The sequence below is a fragment of the Talpa occidentalis genome, unplaced genomic scaffold, assembly GCF_014898055.3.
Source record: "Talpa occidentalis isolate TD23 unplaced genomic scaffold, MPIMG_talOcc4v2.1 talOcc4.12, whole genome shotgun sequence".
NCBI classification, from domain to species: domain Eukaryota; kingdom Metazoa; phylum Chordata; class Mammalia; order Eulipotyphla; family Talpidae; genus Talpa; species Talpa occidentalis.
The window spans coordinates 102,113,271-102,129,858 of record NW_023601212.1 but is presented as its reverse complement, the minus strand read 5'-3'; the positions used below and the strand labels follow the sequence as shown (position 1 = coordinate 102,129,858).

The window sequence follows — 16,588 nt, the reverse complement described above, 5'->3', positions numbered from 1 at the left end:
GCAGGGGGACCCGGAGGGGAACCTGGGGTGCATTTTCATCACTAAAGGAAACGGGGTGGGCCGGGGACAACAAAGACAGCAGGGAGGGGTGCTAGGGAGGAGGCTGGGGAGGCCTCAGAGCAGCCCCGCCCGTCCAGTGCCCAGTCCTGAGCCCGCTCCCCTCCACCCTTCCCTGCCAGTCCTCCCAGGCTTGTCCCCCGGGTGTCCCTGCTCCGTTCTGTCATGGCCACCCCCACTTCTCCGTTGACCCCAAGGCTCCCAGCTGACCCGGTCCCAGCTCCTCCCTCACCGGCTTCCCCAGGCTCGGCCTCCCCGCCCCCGCCCCCCCCCCCCCCCCCCCCCCCCCGCCTGTCTTAAAGCCCCGCCTCAGCGGGGAGCCGCAGTCCCCGGTGCGCAGCCCAGGTGCGCTGCGCTGGGTGCCCGGGCCGGAGGCAACGCGCTCGCCCAGCCCGAGGGCGGCTGGCAGGGTCCCTGCCAGCCAGGTCAGACCTGTGGCTGCAGGGAGGTGGGGGCAGCAGCCACCACCAGGCACCTGACGGGTGTCGGGCCTCTGGAGGGACGCGCCTCGGCTGAGCACCCGAGAGAGGAGAGGAGGCGCGCGGGGGAAATCCACATGTGAAGACGCCTGGCCGCGGACGCTGACCCCTGCTTCGGGTGGGCAGTGAGACCCCCCGGGAAGCCCCTGACCTCCCGGCCAGCCCCCCCACCAGCCAGGCCGCTCAGCTGAGACCTGAGGGAAGATGGCGTCCACTGGCCTGGAACTCCTGGGGATGACCCTGGCCGTGCTGGGCTGGCTGGGGACCCTGGTGTCCTGCGCGCTGCCCCTGTGGAAGGTGACCGCCTTCATCGGCAACAGCATCGTGGTGGCCCAGGTGGTGTGGGAGGGGCTGTGGATGTCGTGCGTGGTGCAGAGCACGGGCCAGATGCAGTGCAAGGTGTACGACTCGCTGCTGGCGCTGCCGCAGGACCTGCAGGCCGCCCGCGCCCTCTGCGTCGTGGCGCTGCTGCTGGCGCTGCTCGGCCTGCTGGTGGCCGTCACCGGCGCCCAGTGCACCACCTGCGTGGAGGACGAGGGTGCCAAGGCCCGCATTGTGCTCACCGCGGGGGCCATGCTGCTCCTGGCCGGCGTCCTGGTGCTCATCCCCGTCTGCTGGACGGCGCACGCCATCATCCAAGACTTCTACAACCCCCTGGTGGCCGAGGCCCTGAAGCGGGAGCTGGGGGCCTCCCTCTACCTGGGCTGGGCGGCTGCAGCCCTGCTTATGCTGGGCGGGGGCCTCCTCTGCTGCACGTGCCCCCCGCCCCAGCTGGACCGGCCCCGCGGCCCCAGGCTGGCCTACTCCATCCCCTCCCGCTCGGGCGCCTCCGGGCTGGACAAGCGGGACTACGTGTAGGGCGTCCCGGAAAGAAGCCTCTACCGGGACCCTGGACCTCGCGCTGGACTCCCTGCTTTAACCTGTCGTCGCCAACCCCTCTCCCCGAAGGCCCCTTGGCGAGCCTGGCTGCAGGGATAGTCCCAGCTCAAAGGGCCGCTCCCCCCTCCCCAGGCCAGGAGCGACCCTCAGTTGTCCCCGACCCTCAGTTGTCCCCGTCGTGCCCCGGCCCTCCTCCTCCTGAACCCTCCCTGCCCCAGGGCCTGAACCTGAGAGAACCTGCTTGGAAACAAGGAGCTTCTGCCCTGGAGTCGGTGCCCTCCAATGAGCCACCACCCCGGCAGAGCCGGGGCCCGGCCCCTCCCCCGCCCACCGGGACTCTTGAATAAATGAGCGTTTGTACCCCGGCTCCTCTGATCTGTGCCATCGCAGCAAGGCCAAGGCCCCTTGGGGTCCTGCCAGGTGGGTAACCTCACCCCGGCCCTGCAGGTCCCAGAGAATGGGGGCAACGAGGGGAGACTCACACCACCCACTCCTCAGCACCCCCAGCAACACCACAGGCCTGTAACAAAACACTTTATTTAGCACAAACTGTGAGTGTGGGTGAGTGTGGCAGAGCGTGAGGGGCAGGAGGTGAGGGGGGCAGGAGGTGAGGGGGACGGGCAGGAGGGTGAAGGGCTGGGCGGGGTTCTTTGGTAACAAAGGCCTGAGGGAGGGTTTGTCCCTGCAAGCCCAGGGGTCCCTCCCCCAGCAGCAGCAGGGACTCTTGGGGACAGGCTGTCACAGGGTCTTGTCACAAAGCACCCCAAGAGCGAGCAGCTTTCATGTTGGGCCCATGGCTCCAGACTGGCCCCCAAGATGGGGATGTCTAGGTGGAGAAAGATCCAGAAACTCTGAAGTGTCACTTCTTTGGCTCCATCCAAAGGCGAGCGCTCAGGTGGGAGTCTGTTTCTTCTGGGTGGGATTATCAAATGGCTTAAAGGTAATCCCCCCACCCCAATAAAAGGCAAAACCAAAAAAATAAAAAATCCGAAGCTGTCAGCTCAGGTGACTGGGCCCCACGGTCAGGGGTGCCCCACTCTCCTATGCAAATCAGACATAATTTTTGGTGGGGTACTCGGAGGGCCCCTGGGAGGTGCGCGGGGCGGAGGCTGAGTAACGAGCCAGGTACCGACTGGAGCCGCGGGCGCCCCCAGAGGGGCAGGTGCAGCACAGCAGCCCCCCACCCAGCAACAAAAGGCCAGCGGCGGCCCAGCCCAGGTAGAGGGAGGCCCCCAGCTCCCGCTTCTGGGCCTCGGCCACCAGGGGGTTGTAGAAGTCCCGGATGATGGTGTGGGCCGTCCAGCAGACGGGAATGAGGGTCAGGACCCCCGAGATGACAAAGATAATCCCAGAGGCGAGCACGAGGCGGGCCTTGGAGTCCTTGTCCTCCACGCAGGTGGTGCACTTGGCGCCCGCAAGGTAGACCAGCAGGCCGAGCAGCGCCACCAGCAGGGTGACGACGCAGAGGGCGCGGGCGGCCTGCAGGTCCTGCGGCAGCGCCAGCAGCGAGTCGTACACCTTGCACTGCATCTGGCCCGTGCTCTGCACCACGCACGACATCCACAGCCCCTCCCACACCACCTGGGCCACCACGATGCTGTTGCCGATGAAGGCGGTCACCTTCCACAGGGGCAGCGCGCAGGACACCAGGGCGTTCACCCAGCCGAGCAGCGTCAAGATGATCCCCAGGATCTGCAGACCAGCGGAGGCCATGGTGGGGCGGAGGCCGGGGAGCTGCACGGGGGACAGAAGCGAGTAGCATCAGGACTGGGGAGCCCAGGCCCCTTTCCCGGCGCTACCCCCCGCCGTGCCCTGGCCGCCGTCCTGGAGTGTGGGCAGCACGGGGTGGGGGGACAGGCCCCAGCCTCTTTTCCTTGCGGGCACAACGAGCGTGTCTTCTGTCCCGACCCCTGGGACTGCAAACAGTCACAGCGCGCGGCCCCGCGGCCCCAGCCCAGGTGCACAAAGACGGGAAGGTCACGCAGCGCCGCCCCGGGCACCTGTGCGTTTTACCAGAAGGCAGAGAGGCCAAAGGGGGCTGAACCCGCAGGCCCAGGCGCGGCCCGGCGGGGCTCGACATCTGTCCGTTTCCACGCCGGGCTGGAGATCAGGCCCCCTCCGCCCCCACAGGGGCGCGCCAGCCGCTCCCCCACCCGAGGCTCAAGCCCCGGGCGGGGGTCAACGCTGGGATCTTAAGATCCGGGTGGGCCGCCGCCCAGCCCCGGTCAGCCCGGGCCCGCCGGGGAGGGCGGGGGAGGACACGAAGCGCGGCCCGCCGAGCGCATGTTCCCGGGCTCCCCCCGCGGGCCCTGCACGCACCCCAGGGCTGGGGGCTTCTGCTGTATTTGTGCCCCAAGTCATTTTCTCAGACACAGAGTTGAAGCCCCCACAGGGTCTGTCCCCCGAGCCTGTTTCTCCGGGGCGGCCCTGCCCGGACCCCGCACCTGCCGCCCCTCACGTCCTACTTCGGGGCGGCGGCCCCAGGCGGCTGTCCCGCGCCCCGAGTTCCCGCGCACGCTCGGACCTGCACCCACCGGCCGGGCCCCCGGAGACCACTCCCGCCGCGCCGGGCCCGGCCCCCCCGCCCCCCACACGCGGCCGGCCGCCCCAGGCGCTCCCCCGAGAGGGTCTCCGCTTCCCCTTCCAGCGCGGGCCGCGGGGGTGTCCTCACCCCGCAGCCCGGGCGCCGCACGCGGGGAGGGGTTAATGGCGGCGCCGGGCGCAGGGTCGGTCCGCAGGTGAGGGGAGGGGAGGGGAGGGGCACCCCGCCCCCGGGGAGGCGCGCGGGGGGAGGGGCGCGGGGCCGCAGCGCCTTTGTCCCGGGAGGGGGAGGGGCGCCAACCCGCCCGCGCCTTCGAGGGACCCACCGGCCGCGGCTCCGGGGCGGCCCCCGCGCACCCACCCAGGGGCGGCCCCCGCACCCCGCACCCCCGCCCCGCCCGGCGCCGCGGCGACCCCTCCCCGGCGGGGGCGCCGGCCTCACCGCGCGGGAGTCCCGAGGTCGGAGCCGGCGAGTGCGGGGCCGGGGCGGGCGCGGGGGTCTTAAGGCGGCGTGACGTCACCGGACCCCCGCCCCGGGGAGGGGCAGGGACCCCAGCGCCGCGCGAGTCCCCGCCTCGCCGCCGGCCTGCCCCGCCGGCCCGGGGGGCGGCAGCCGCGGGGCGCGGGGCGCGGCCGGGCCCGAGGCCCCGCCGCCGCCCCCAGCGCTGTGCTCGCGGGGCCCGGCGCGCGCGCCTCAGTTTCCCGCCCTGCACGGCGGGGTGGCGGCGAGGAGCCGCGGCCCGAGGTCGGCGCTGACGGACACGCGCGCTTACTCCGGAGTTGGGGTGCCGTCCGGGGCCCCCCCGTGCAGCCCCCCATGTGAGCCCTGAGCGGCCGGGGTCAGGGGGCGCGCGGGCCGTGTTTGTCGAACGACTGACCGAGCCCCGCGCCCGGCCGGCGGCTCCGAGCGGCGCGCGGGGCGGGCGGAGGCGCGGGCGCCGCCCCGGAAGGCGGGGGCGGGGCGGGGCGGCGCGGTCGGCGGGGCCGGGCCGCGGGCGCAGACGGCAGCGGCCGCCGGACGCGCACGATGGTCCCCGGGCCGCGGCTGCGGCTGCTCGCGCTGGCGCTCGGGCTGGCCCTGGGGCTGGCCCTGCTGCGCCCGGCCGCCGGGGAGCGCGCGCCAGGTACGCCGGGCGCGCGGCGGGGCTGGGGCTGGGGCGGGCTGGGGCGGGCCGGGGCCGGGGCCGGGGGAGCTGGGGAGACCCGGCGGGCGCGGGCCCTGGGTCCGGCGGCGTCCACGCGCCGAGATCGCCGGGCGGGGAGGCCCCGGCCCTTTCGGGGCTTCATCCCCCGCCCGGCCCCGGCCCGCGGGGGCGGGGGGGTGACGGTCCTGAAGGTCCCGACTCGGAAGCGGGGAAGTTTGGGGCGGGCGGCGTGGTCCCGCCGGAGGGCACGCCCCCGGCCCGCTCGCTGTCGGGCCCACCCGGCGCCAGGGCCCGGCGTCTGGTGGGTGTCCAGAGGCATGGGGGGCTGCGCCCCCATACCATGTGGGGTGCCCTTCCATCCGGTGACTTCAGTGCCCAGCTATGCGTGGGGGGGTGGAGGGACGGGGTCGGGCCCGGTGCCCAGGAGTGAGTCACCCGCCGGCGGCGGGGGGATTGCGGGGACCTGACCCCCCCCGCGTCCCGCGCTGCGCCCCCCCCCCCCGCGCTGCCGCGTCCCGGCCGGGCCGTGCGGTCACCTGCGAGGAATGTCAGTGACTCACGTTATTCGAGCCGGTCGACCCTGACCTCAGCCCCCAGAATAGCCGCGCCCCGCCCCCCGCCTCTGACCCGCGCCCCCTCCCCAGGCGCCACCCCCTGCTCGCGCGGCAGCGCCTGGAGCGCGGACCTCGACAAGTGCATGGACTGCGCGTCGTGCCCGGCGCGGCCGCACAGCGACTTCTGCCTGGGCTGTGAGTGGGGGCGCGGGGGGCCCCGGCGCGCGGAGCTGGTGGGGGGGGCGGGGGGGACGGCCCCCGAGGGGGGGCCGCGGCGGGGGAGCCCGAGCCCCGATGGGGGAGGGGCCGGCCGGAGAGGCGCGAGGTCTGACGCCGAGGCCCCCCCCCAGGCGCTGCGGCTCCCCCGTCCCCCTTCCGGCTGCTGTGGCCCATCTTGGGGGGCGCCCTGGGGCTGGCCCTGGTGCTGGGGCTGGTTTCCGGCTTCCTGGTCTGGAAACGGTGCCGCAGGAGAGAGAAGTTCACCAGTAAGTGCGCCCCGCCCGCCCGCCCCGCCCCGCCCCGCCCCGCTCCCGCGCTGACCCCCCCGTTTCACCCTTGCAGCCCCCATCGAGGAGACGGGCGGCGAGGGCTGCCCCGGCGTCGCGCTGATCCAGTGACGGCGAGCGCCCCTGCCCGCGGAAGGCGCCCCACGCCTCCTTCATTCACTCATTCATTCACCCCGGAGCCCGCCCGCCGCCCGGCCCGGACACCGCCGGAGCTCAGCCGCAGGGGCGCGGAGGGGGGTGCGGGTGAATCACCTCTGAGGTCCCGGCTGCGCTTCAGCAGCCTGCCGAGGCGTCTCTGGCCTCAGGACAGGAGACCCACGCGGGCTGACAGCACAGTGAACACTAAGGAACTGCAGCGTTTGCACAATGGGGTCCCCTACCCCCCAGCACCGGGGCCAGACCACACCGGCCTCACCCACCCAGATGTCCTGACACTTCACCACGGGGCCTCAGCCTGGGGGGTCAGGGACCCCTTCCTAACACTAGGGGGCTGGCCCTCTAGGGGGCTGGCCCTAAGACACTGCCCCCCCACCCTCAAAAGGGGGGGAAATATTTATTTGGGGAGAAAGTTTGGAGGGAAGGGAGAATTTATTAATAAAAGAGTCTTTAACTTGAAATGGATTGGAGTGGCCGGATCCCCAGGCCTGACCTCCCAGAGCCCGCGGGAGGGAGTGAGTCAGCCGCGGGGGCGGGGGCGAGGCTCTGACTCACACATTCTCAATGCCTGAGCCCAGCCTGCCAGGGCCTGGCCAGGCCTTGACCGATTTCCAGGGAAGATCTGAGAAGATCCGAGAAGCCCCGGCATCCTGTGTCCCAGCCCTCCTGCCTTTCCCAAAGGCCCAGGATAAAGCTCAGCAATCTTTATTCAGTTCTGGGGGGGGGAAATGCCTCCTTCCCGTGCGCCTGCCCGCCCTCCCCAGGGCACCATCTGGCTGGGCTCCAAGTCCTCTACTGGGGAGGGTCCTGGAGGCCTGGATTGGGGGATAAGCAGGGCAGCTGGTTCCTTCATGAGGGTGTTGGTCTCAGTTGTGGGGAAGAAAGGTGGGCGTGGGGGCACTGCCCACCAGCCATCAGAGCTCCATTACGTCCCCAGCTAATGTTGCATGGTAGTGGGGTTCAGGGGTGTCCCCCAGTCTCAGCAGCCGGAGGGCCTCAGGGATCAGATTCCCAGGGTAGCGCCAGAGAAGCAGCTCAGAGCAAGGGCTTCTGGAAGAAGAAATGATCAGGGCTGAGGCTGGCCTGGCAGAGCCACCACTACCAGATCCAACTCCCCAGAGTTTCAGGGTTGCCCACACCTTCCAAGGAGCCAAGATGGGGAACAAAGCCAGGATGGCTAGAAGCTAAAGATAGTGGGATGAGGCAGGGCCCGGTGGTGGCTCCCAGGCCCGGGTGCGCTCCCCCGCAGGGCCCGGCTGGTGGACAGGGCCTACCTGAGTGGGGGCAAAGCTGAAGGGAAAGCCACAGGGGGGCTGCAGTACGGGTGGTCATTGTGCAGGCTGAGCCGAGAGAAGTGGTTGGCCATGTTCTCCTCGGACAAGAACTGCTTCCGAAGGGGCTCCCTGGAGAGAGACAGGCTGAGGTACTCAGAAAGGACAGTGGGACGGGACCTGGTGTGAGAGAGGCTGGCTGGGAGTCCCTCCCTGCCCCGAACTCACTGCTCCTCCTCCAGGCGCCGCTTGGTGCTCATGGGCACAGCCCCTCGGAGAGGAGAGCTGGGAAGAAAAGAGAGCCAGGTGCACCCCACCCTCTTGGCCTCATCCTGGAATCAGCCCACCTGGGCTGGCAGCATCAGCGAGGAGCCCCCAGGCCATCCCTACCTCAGTGACGTGACATCACCCTCCTCTCCAGAACCATCCAGCAGTTTGCCTCGGAAGTCTTAGGCCCGAGTCCCCGACCCGGTCTCAGCTCAGTGCCAGCTCGGTGCCCACACGTGCCACCCTGCAGACCAGCCCTGGGCTCGCGGCCAAAGCTCCTGCGCCCCTGGGCTCGGCCCACCCGGGGCCCCCTACGCACCTCGCGTCCAGGCCTCGGGGCGCCCCCGAGGCGGCCCTCGGGTCGCGCTGGGCCCCATCCGGGGGGCCTCGCTCCAGGGGCTGCTGCAGGATCATCGGGACTCGGGGTCCTACGAGAAGAGGGGTGGGATCCTGGCGACAGGGGCGGGGCCTGTGAGGGGCGGGGCCTAGGCGCGCGCAGCGACGAGGTTCCGCGCAAGCGCAGAGACGGACGGCGTGCGGCTGGAAGGCGGGCCGGCTAAGCGACGTGGGGGAGGGGATTCGGCGTAGCGGGGCTGCGGTGGGCTCCGCTTAGTGTCGGGGGTCTTCGCGGCGGTCACCTCGGTCGGTTCCTGGCGCTTCGGTGGTCTACGGCGGCCTCTCTCGCCAGGCCGGCCGGCCGCGCTGGGACGGTGAGCTTCCCACTAGGGAAGCTCCGGAAGCTCACGTCCGGACCCGTGAGGCTGCGTCTTGCGCAGAGCACTCTGGGACTTGGAGTTCTCGACATGGAACGCGCTGTGCCTCATGCGGTGCCGCTGGGTCAGGTGAGCCGGCGGGCGCGCGGTGCCTTCTGGGACTTGTAGTTCACGCCCGGCTCGGAGGGGGCGGGCAGGAAACAGGGCTCTGAGCCCTGTTTTGCGTGAACTGTTGGGAGAACTTGGACTCCCGCCAGGAGCCTACCATGGAAATCAGTGTTTTCTGCATTGAATAAGAGCCACTTCTAAAATGCACTGTCCGCGTGGTAGCTCTGTGCGGAGCTCCGCGTACAGTCGCCCATCCAGTGGCGACACTCGTGAGGTCCATTCGACGGTTGAGGTGGGGGCCTGCTCAGGGACTCCCGAGGCATCGCGCCTCCACGCCCCTTCCTCCTCCTCCTGGAGCCGGCCCTGGCAGCTGCCCGTTTGTGGGCCACCCCAAAGAAAGCGGAGGCCGGACTGACGGCAGGGAAGCGGGAGGGGGTCTGGGTGCGCGGCCCAGACCCTCTGCCCAGCCTTCACCCAGCCTCTCCCCGCAGTTGGAAGTGTTTCAGGCCCTGCAGCGGCTGCACATGACCATTTTCTCCCAGAACGTCTCACCCTGCGGGAAGTTCCTAGCGGCTGGCAACAATTACGGGCAGATAGCCATCTTCAGGTACCCTGGCCCCTGCTCCCCACCACCCATCAGCCTGGCACTCTGCCCTTCTGGGACTAATGCCCCTTGGCTGTCCCTTCAGTTTGTCTGCTGCCCTGAGCTCCGAGGCCAAAGAGGAGAGTAAGAAGCCAGTGGTGACCTTCCTAGGTGGGTGCAGCCACTGAGTCTGGCTTAGACCCCCCCCCCCCGCCCCCCCGCCCCCCGGGTGGAGGGAGCAGAACGGGGTCACTCAGGGTCTGCACTTCTGTTTAGCCCACGATGGACCCGTCTACAGCATGGTCTCTACTGACCGGCATCTGCTCAGTGCTGGCGACGGGGAGGTGAAGGCTTGGCTGTGGGCAGAGATCCTCAAAAAGGTAGCGTGTGGGGTGGGCAGGGTGGGGCGCCCACTCCAGGAGAGGCTGTGAGATCACCCACTGTCTTCCTCCCATAGGGCTGTAAGGAGCTGTGGCGTCGTCAGCCCCCATACAGGTGAGCCAGGACGCAGGGTAGAGGTGTGGAGGGTGGCCCCTCCAAAGCTGACCCTGCTTTTCCTCCCCCAGGACCAGCCTGGAAGTGCCTGAGATCAATGCTCTGCTTCTCGTCCCCAAGGTCTTTGTCCCCTGTCACTGGGCATCTACCCCGTCCTTTTCTTGGCCCAAACCGCAGGGAAGGGAGGGGAAGGTATTCGTTCAGGGTCCAGGTTTCTGCCCTGACTTCCGGCCCCACCCTGCTCTCCTCTGCAGGAGAATTCCCTCATCCTGGCTGGGGGGGACTGTCAGCTGCATACTATGGACCTTGAAACCGGGACCTTCACGGTGAGGAGGGCTGCGGGGCTGGGTGGTCAGGCCAGCATAGCACTTTCCTGGATCCAGTACTGATACTGTCCCTCTCTGGCAGCGGGCCCTCCGTGGCCACACAGACTACATCCACTGCCTGGCGTTGCGGGAGCGGAGCCCCGAGGTGCTGTCGGGTGGCGAGGATGGGGCCGTGCGGCTTTGGGGTAAAGACATGGCTGGCTGGGGGAAGGATGATGGTGAGGGAGGCTGGGGCGAGTAGGGTGAGCCTATAGTTCTTTCCCTGCAGACCTCCGCACAGCCAAGGAGGTCCAGACGATCGAGGTATACAAGCACGAGGTGAGGGCACTACCGCCCCCCGCCACCCCACCGCCCCCAAGGGCTGCCTGTGCATCTCCAACTCTTCCGTGTTCTCTCCGTCCAGGAGTGCTCGAGGCCCCACAATGGGCGCTGGATCGGATGTTTGGCAACTGACTCAGACTGGATGGTAAGCCGGACAGAGTGCAGGATGAGATGACAGTTCTGCGTCCTGTGAGCCGGGGGGCCTGTGGCTCACACAGCTAGGGGTCTACCTTCCCACCTAGGTCTGTGGAGGGGGCCCAGCGCTCACCCTCTGGCATCTCCGTTCCTCCACGCCCACCACCGTCTTCCCCATGCGGGCACCACAGAAGCATGTCACCTTCTACCAGGACCTGGTGAGGCCCTCCTTCTCCTCCTGCCACCCCTGCTGGCTCCCCTCTCCAGCCCTGACCCCTGCGTCTCCTTTCCACCCTCCACAGATTCTGTCGGCCGGCCAGGGCCGCTGTGTCAACCAGTGGCAGCTGAGCGGGGAGCTCAAGGCCCAGGTGCCCGGGTCCTCTCCAGGACTGCTCAGCCTCAGCCTCAACCAGCAGCCAGCAGCCCCTGAGTGCAAGGTGGGTCCAGCTCGGGGCTGTGCCGGTCCTGGGAGGCCAGCTGTGTGGGCAGTAGGTCACCCCTGTTCCTGCCCCCAGGTCCTGACTGCTGCGGGCAACAGCTGCCGGGTGGATGTCTTCACCAATCTGGGCTACCGAGCCTTCTCCTTGTCCTTCTGACCCCAGTCACCCTCGCAACCTCCCCCCGGGGTGGAGCTGCGTGTTTGTTTACAAATAAAATGGCAGGCTTTTCCTCCAGGTGCATTCTTCTCAAGAAAGGAGGCCAGGTTGGTGTAAGGCTTTATATATTACTCTGTCCTGCCTGGATACATAAATACCCCCTCCTGGCCCTGGCCTGGGGCTTGCGGGGGGCACAGCGCGTAGGAAAGGTAGACCTATATAGAGTCGAAAAATACACAGCTCTGCCCCACCGGCCCCGCCACCCACCCGGGGCCTCTGGCCCCCAAAGCTGGCGCCTGCTCACAGTGAGCCCCTGCCCAGCCTCCCGGGGCCGGGGGAGCTCCAGCCCCCTTTGAAAGAAGGGCCGGTCCCGTGGCTCCATCAGCAGGGAGAGGAGAGAGCCGGAGAGCCCGCGGGCGGCCCGCCGGGCCCTCAGGTCCTTCGGAAGAGGGTGCTGAGGAAGCCGCCCGCGGGCCCCGGGCCCAGGCGCAGGGAGAAGCGGGGCGCGGGGCGTCGCGGCGCGGGTCCCCCTGCGCTCAGCTCCTTCTGGCGCTGCGAGCGCAGCTGCTGCCCGATCACCACCTGCATGTCGTCCTGCGGGCGGGGCGGGGCGGGTCAGCGCGCCGGCCCCGCCCACCGCCCCGCCCACCGCCGCCCGGCCCCGCCCCTCACCTGCCAGGCCTCCAGCTCTTGCGTGAGCGCCACCTTCTGGCGGATGGTGCGCAGCAGCTCCCGGGACAGGGAGTCGCGCTCCAGAGACACGCGGCCGAGCTCCAGCGACAGTTCCAGGGCCCTGCGGCGGGGCGGGGAGAGAGCAGGCCCGAGGGCGCTGGGGTGGCGAGCGCGCACTGGGGGCGGGGAGGCCCCGGGCCCGAAACCAAGGAGGTCGGAGCCCTTTGAGGGGGTAAACAACCTGCACGCGGCTGGGGGTCTGAGGCCCCTACAGGCCAGAGTACCCTGCGGGCCGGTAGCCCTCTGGGGCCCTGGTGAGTGCGGCAGAGGCTCACTTGTTCACGGCCTGGTCCCGGTCCGAGAGAGCCCCGCCTAGGGCCGCCGTGGGATCCTCCTGGGCCCACAGCTCCTTCTGCCGCCGCAGCTCCTCCCGCAGGAACTCTAGCTCTGCGCGCTGCAATGCGATCTGCAGGCACAGGAGGGGACACGGGTGGGTAGGCCCCTGGGTGCCCCCGACTGCTCATCAGCCCTGGCTGCAGCGATCCCTGCCTTCCCCTCGGGCTACAACAGTCCAGGCAGCCGAAGCCCGGGACCTGGACAGGCGAGGAGGCAAAACAGAGCCAGGCCAGGCTCCGGGCATCCCACAAGGAGCTTCAGTGGTCCTCTGCTGCCCAGCCCCAGGGTGCAGGCTGGGTGGGGCAGGGCTGGGTAGGGGCTCTGAGCCTGCAGGAAGGATGCTTGGAGAGCAAGTCTTCCCTGAGGTGGTGGCAAGCAGGCAGGCTTTTGAAGCACAGCTGCAGGCTTGTTGGGATGAAGGGTCATCCGGGTTGAGAGGGCTAGTGGGCAGTGGCATGGCAGGGTAGAATGGAAAGAAACTGGCCCTGGGAAGGACGCGGAGCGGGGTACTGTGTGTCACCCCACCTGGTCCTGTAGTAGGGCCACTTCTGCTTCCTTCTCCAGTAAGTCCACTGGGCTCAGCGATGCCCGCTTCGTGGGGGGTTCCGAGCTCTCCTCCTGGGGCAAAGACTGGTGGCTGGACACCTCTTGGGTCTCCCCAGACAGACTGGTCTGCTGGCCAGAGGAACGACCGGTCAGTGAGGTGGGGAATGGGGGGAGGGCGGAATCCACAGCCCTCGGCGGCCAGCATGGGGGCCGAGAGGCCGCCAACTCACCCGGCTGCTTTCGGGTCCTTCTGCGACCAGGGCCTGGTCCGCGTCCTGGTCGCCGTCGAGGCTGTGGGCGAGCTCCGACTGCAGAGAGGCTCCGGACACGTCGGCTTCTTGGAGGCGCGACTCCTCCTCCAGCTCCGAGACGCGCCGCTGCAGCCTCCGCAGGGCGGTCAGTGCCTCCCCGGCCTCAGAGCGCGCGCGTTCCAGCTGCCGCGGGGACGGACGAGCCGGCGCTCAGCCGCGGCGGGGGGGCCGCTCAGCCGGGGGCGCTCGCCTCCCGCCGCCGGGGCCGTCCAGGGCCGCAGCCCGAGCCGCCCGCACGTAGGTCGCAGGCAGCACCCCGCGACACCCACTTCCTCGCCTATAAAACCGGGCGCGGACCGCCCAGGCTTCAGCGTCTCCCGCCTCCCTCCAGCCCCGCCTCCCTCCAGCCCCGCCTCCCTCCAGCCCCGCCGGTCGGGCCGCCTCGCGGAGCCCGGCCCCTCCCTCGCGCCGCCGGCCGCCATTCCCAGCGCGCCCTCGCGCCCTCGCGCAGCCCCCGCCGGCAGCCTCCGGCCCGCGCCCCGCTCCTGCCCCCCAGCCCGCGGGCACCTCCAGGCGGTGCTCCCGCCTCTCGCGCCGCAGCAGCAGCAGCTCCTCGTGGGCCGCCTGGAGCCTGGCCTGGCTCTTCTCCGCCTCGTCGCGCAAACCCCGGATCTGCGCCTCCAGGTCCTGGCGGCGGCTCTGCAGCATCTGGTTCTGGGGGGAGGTCCCGGCTGCAGGGGAGGTCTGGGCCGGCCCCAGGGGCCCCCAGCCCGGGCTTTCCTGCTCAGCGGCCCCCGGCTTGGCGGGCACTCACCTCCCCCTGCAGACTCTCCAGCCGCGTCCTCAGCTCCGCACCGGCCATGGTCTGGGCCTGGCACTGGCCCCGAAGGCCGTCCAGTTCCCGCTGAAGCTCCTGCTCCGTCTGAGAGGCCTGGGGTGGTGGAGGCCGTGGGACCCCTCAGCTGGCCCCAGTCTCAACACCAAGCCCAGCGCACCCACCCCCAAGGGAACATCCCCCCCTTGCCCGGGGGCTGGGGGCCGGGCTGTCCCACCTGCGCCAGCTGCTGGCTGAGCCGCAGGTTCTGCTCGCTGAGCTCCCCCAGGGCCCGCGCCCGCTCGCGTCCACTGTCCTGCTGCTCGGAGCGCTGCTCGCCCAGCTGGGCCCGCAGCGCCTCCACGTCCCCCTCCAGCTCCACAGCCCGTGCCTCCCACTCGGCGCCTCGAGCCGCCAGGCCCCGGCGCAGCTCATGGTTCTCCTGCTGCAGTCGCTGTGGGGGTCAGACAGAGGGAAAGATGAGGCCGGAGCCCCCTCGGGGACGCAGAGCCCCCAAGAGCCTCCTGGGTTGAGGACAGGAAGCCAGAGGAGCGCGGAGGAAGCTGGCAGCGCAGGGCAGGCACCAGGCGCTGGGCGACAGGGAGCAGGAGGGGCCATCAGGATGCTGGGGGTGGGGCCCCCTGATGCCCACTCACCTCTGGCTGCCCCCTGAGTTTCTGAGCCCGAGGTCGCAGGCGGCGTTTCTGGCGCCTGAGTCTGGTAGAGTTGAAACCCCGGCCCATGGCCTCACGCCGCGGCGGGGGACCGGCGTGCCAGCCTCTGCGGCCCTCTCCTGGGTCTGCTTGGCCCCTCTCCCCAGCCTCTGGCCAGCTCCCTCTAATTAACCCTCTTCAGCCCCACCCTGGCCCGGTGCCTCGGCCTGCCCTCCCCCAAACCTGTCCAACCAGCGGGGGGACGCTGCGGGCACACCCAGATGCCCAGCTTGGGGAGGCAGGCAAGTCAGGGGGCCAGCCTCTGACCCCCGCTGTCTCGAGAACCCCAAGCAGGAAGGTGATGCCGGCCACAGCGGCCACAATTAGCAGCTGCTCCCCAGGGCCTGTGCTGGAGCTGCCCCAGCATAGTCCATTCTTCCGCTAGTCAGGGCCTCCACACCCCCTTTACACAGGAGGAAACCGAGGCTCGCGGAGGTTAAAAGCTTTGCCCAAGGACACACGATGAGTCAGTGGAGAGGGCCTCCAGCCCAGGCAGCCGAGCTCAGTTCTGGGGGGGCATGTGTGGGAGCAGGCGTCCCGGCTGGTTCCCTGCTCTGCTGTGGCTTCATGCTCCAGCAAGTTCCAGCTCCTTCCCGGCCTCTCCATCCGTCCATCCATCCGTCAGTCCGTCCACCCGTCCATCCATCCACCTAGTTCGTACGCGCTCCTCTTGTTTGGGGGCTGGCTGCAGGCACCCCACCAAGCTCCCTGCCTCAAGCAGCTCAGAGCCCACAGGCCCACAGGCCCACGGACACAGGTTTGCGCCCGGTAGTTTAGAGGGACAGTAAGGGCTATACAGAAATCCTGGGAACTTTCTGGAGGGGATTTGGGGTTCAGGCCCCCCTGAAAAAGAAACTCTGGACAGTGATGAGGAGTGCCCTAGGGTGGGAGGGCTCCTTCAGGAAGAAGTATCCTCTAAACTGACTGCTGCAGGGCAAGAAGGAAGATGGCACCAAGATGCAGCAGGTGCACAGGCCCCGGGGCACAAGTTACAGCCACTGAAGGAGCCGCCAAGGCCTGGAAGGAGGGGCAGTGGGCAGAGATGAGCTCAGGGGCACTGGCACACTTTGGGGCCCTGGGTAAGGCACTTCAGCTTCATTCTGAGTGTGACGGAACCACCGGGAGATTCTGGGCAAGAGCAAATGCCCTCCGGTGGCCCGGAGGAGGGACGCCGAGATGGAAACGGAGGACGTGGAAGCCAGAAGGGGCAGCAGGGCTCGCAGGGGGGCGGGGAGCGGAGTCCGGAGATGGGGCTGATCCTGGGCGGGAAGCCGGGCTGGGGGAGCGGGTGGTGGGTCCTAGAATCAAGTGCCACTGACGTGGGCCCACTAGAGGGCGGGGTGGAAGGGTGCGGGCGGTGGGCCAGCCAGGGCCAACCGTGTTGAGATAAACGGGGGTCAGTGGTGTCCGGGGGGCCCAGTGTGACCACCAGTGTGACCGTGGGGCGGCCCCAGAGCTGGGCAGAGGGAGGAACTGTCCCTGGATGGCACGGCTGGGCGAGGGTTGGCCAGAGGCTGCATGGAAAGCGTGTAGCCCGGGGCCGGGCAGGGGGGCTTCTGAGGAGCCGGCCCTGAGGTTCAGAGAGGGCCGGCAGCCTGCCCAGCGCCGCACAGCCAGGCAGGAGCCCGACCCGGGTCCTGACCTGTCCTTGCTCTTCGCCCCGGGGCCCCGGGGTTAAGAATGCCGCGGGGCAGACCAGACGCGCCCCCCGGCCCTGCATGCTGCCCTTTCCCGCCAGGCTGCAGCCCGCCCCCCTCTGCCCGCCCGGCCCGGGGACCCGCTCACCTCTTCCCGCTCGGCATGCTGCGTGCTCAGCGTCTCCAGCCGCAGCTGCAGCTCCTCATTGCGTTCCAGAAGCATCTTGCCGAGCTCCGCGGCCAACAGCAGGTCTTTCTCCTTCTGCTGCAGCTGCAGGGCCAGGTCCTCGGGCTCCTCGGGCCCGGGGCCTCCTCCCAGGAAGGAGTCCCTCCGCTCCAGCACGAAGGGGAAGAAGCCCTCGTCGCCGCTGGGGGAGGCACCCCCCGAGAGCAGCCCCGGGAAGCTCGGCCCTTCTGGGGAGCTCAT

General features: G+C 69.5%; 6 protein-coding genes across 10 annotated transcripts; 3 read left to right on the top strand and 3 right to left on the bottom strand.

The window, feature by feature from the left end:
- The first annotated feature begins 687 nt into the window (after positions 1-687).
- Positions 688-1,412, top strand: CLDN9 (claudin 9). The gene has a single exon (XM_037504590.2). The coding sequence runs from the start codon at positions 741-743 to the stop codon at positions 1,392-1,394; it is 654 nt and encodes a 217-aa protein (XP_037360487.1). The 5' UTR covers positions 688-740; the 3' UTR covers positions 1,395-1,412.
- A 529-nt stretch (positions 1,413-1,941) lies between these two features.
- Positions 1,942-4,417, bottom strand: CLDN6 (claudin 6). Its single transcript, XM_037504589.2, has 2 exons — positions 4,399-4,417; positions 1,942-3,149 (listed from the first exon to the last, which is right to left on the bottom strand). Exon 2 carries the CDS (start codon positions 3,126-3,128, stop codon positions 2,466-2,468), a length of 663 nt encoding a protein of 220 aa, XP_037360486.1. The 5' UTR covers positions 3,129-3,149; positions 4,399-4,417; the 3' UTR covers positions 1,942-2,465.
- A 566-nt stretch (positions 4,418-4,983) lies between these two features.
- TNFRSF12A (TNF receptor superfamily member 12A) lies at positions 4,984-6,884 on the top strand. The gene is made up of 4 exons (XM_037507747.2): positions 4,984-5,080; positions 5,746-5,850; positions 6,006-6,140; positions 6,217-6,884. Exons 1-4 carry the CDS (start codon positions 4,984-4,986, stop codon positions 6,270-6,272), a joined length of 393 nt encoding a protein of 130 aa, XP_037363644.1. The 3' UTR covers positions 6,273-6,884.
- HCFC1R1 (host cell factor C1 regulator 1) lies at positions 6,684-8,605 on the bottom strand. Of its 4 annotated transcripts, XM_037507744.2 has the most exons (5): positions 8,494-8,605; positions 8,175-8,283; positions 7,817-7,873; positions 7,592-7,720; positions 6,684-7,367 (listed from the first exon to the last, which is right to left on the bottom strand). In XM_037507744.2, the coding sequence occupies exons 2-5, from the start codon at positions 8,267-8,269 to the stop codon at positions 7,232-7,234; spliced, it is 417 nt and encodes a 138-aa protein (XP_037363641.1). In that variant the 5' UTR covers positions 8,270-8,283; positions 8,494-8,605; the 3' UTR covers positions 6,684-7,231. The 4 variants fall into 4 exon arrangements, with proteins under 4 accessions (XP_037363641.1, XP_037363640.1, XP_037363642.1 ...); XM_037507743.2 differs by lacking the exon at positions 8,494-8,605 and having other exon boundaries at positions 8,175-8,327; XM_037507746.2 differs by lacking the exons at positions 8,175-8,283; positions 8,494-8,605 and adding an exon at positions 7,979-8,124 and having other exon boundaries at positions 6,689-7,367.
- THOC6 (THO complex subunit 6) lies at positions 8,409-11,233 on the top strand. Of its 2 annotated transcripts, none has more exons than XM_037507742.2 (13): positions 8,409-8,697; positions 9,168-9,283; positions 9,366-9,430; positions 9,536-9,639; positions 9,717-9,754; positions 9,826-9,874; positions 10,009-10,080; positions 10,163-10,265; positions 10,349-10,398; positions 10,484-10,546; positions 10,644-10,754; positions 10,839-10,973; positions 11,052-11,233. In XM_037507742.2, the coding sequence occupies exons 1-13, from the start codon at positions 8,659-8,661 to the stop codon at positions 11,130-11,132; spliced, it is 1,026 nt and encodes a 341-aa protein (XP_037363639.1). In that variant the 5' UTR covers positions 8,409-8,658; the 3' UTR covers positions 11,133-11,233. The 2 variants fall into 2 exon arrangements, with proteins under 2 accessions (XP_037363639.1, XP_037363638.1); XM_037507741.2 differs by lacking the exon at positions 8,409-8,697 and adding an exon at positions 8,716-8,968.
- Positions 11,234-11,564: 331 nt separating this feature from the next.
- On the bottom strand, positions 11,565-16,588 carry BICDL2 (BICD family like cargo adaptor 2). Its single transcript, XM_037504588.1, has 9 exons — positions 16,310-16,588; positions 14,050-14,265; positions 13,812-13,928; positions 13,565-13,711; positions 12,977-13,180; positions 12,726-12,872; positions 12,140-12,270; positions 11,805-11,925; positions 11,565-11,726 (listed from the first exon to the last, which is right to left on the bottom strand). Exons 1-9 carry the CDS (start codon positions 16,586-16,588, stop codon positions 11,565-11,567), a joined length of 1,524 nt encoding a protein of 507 aa, XP_037360485.1.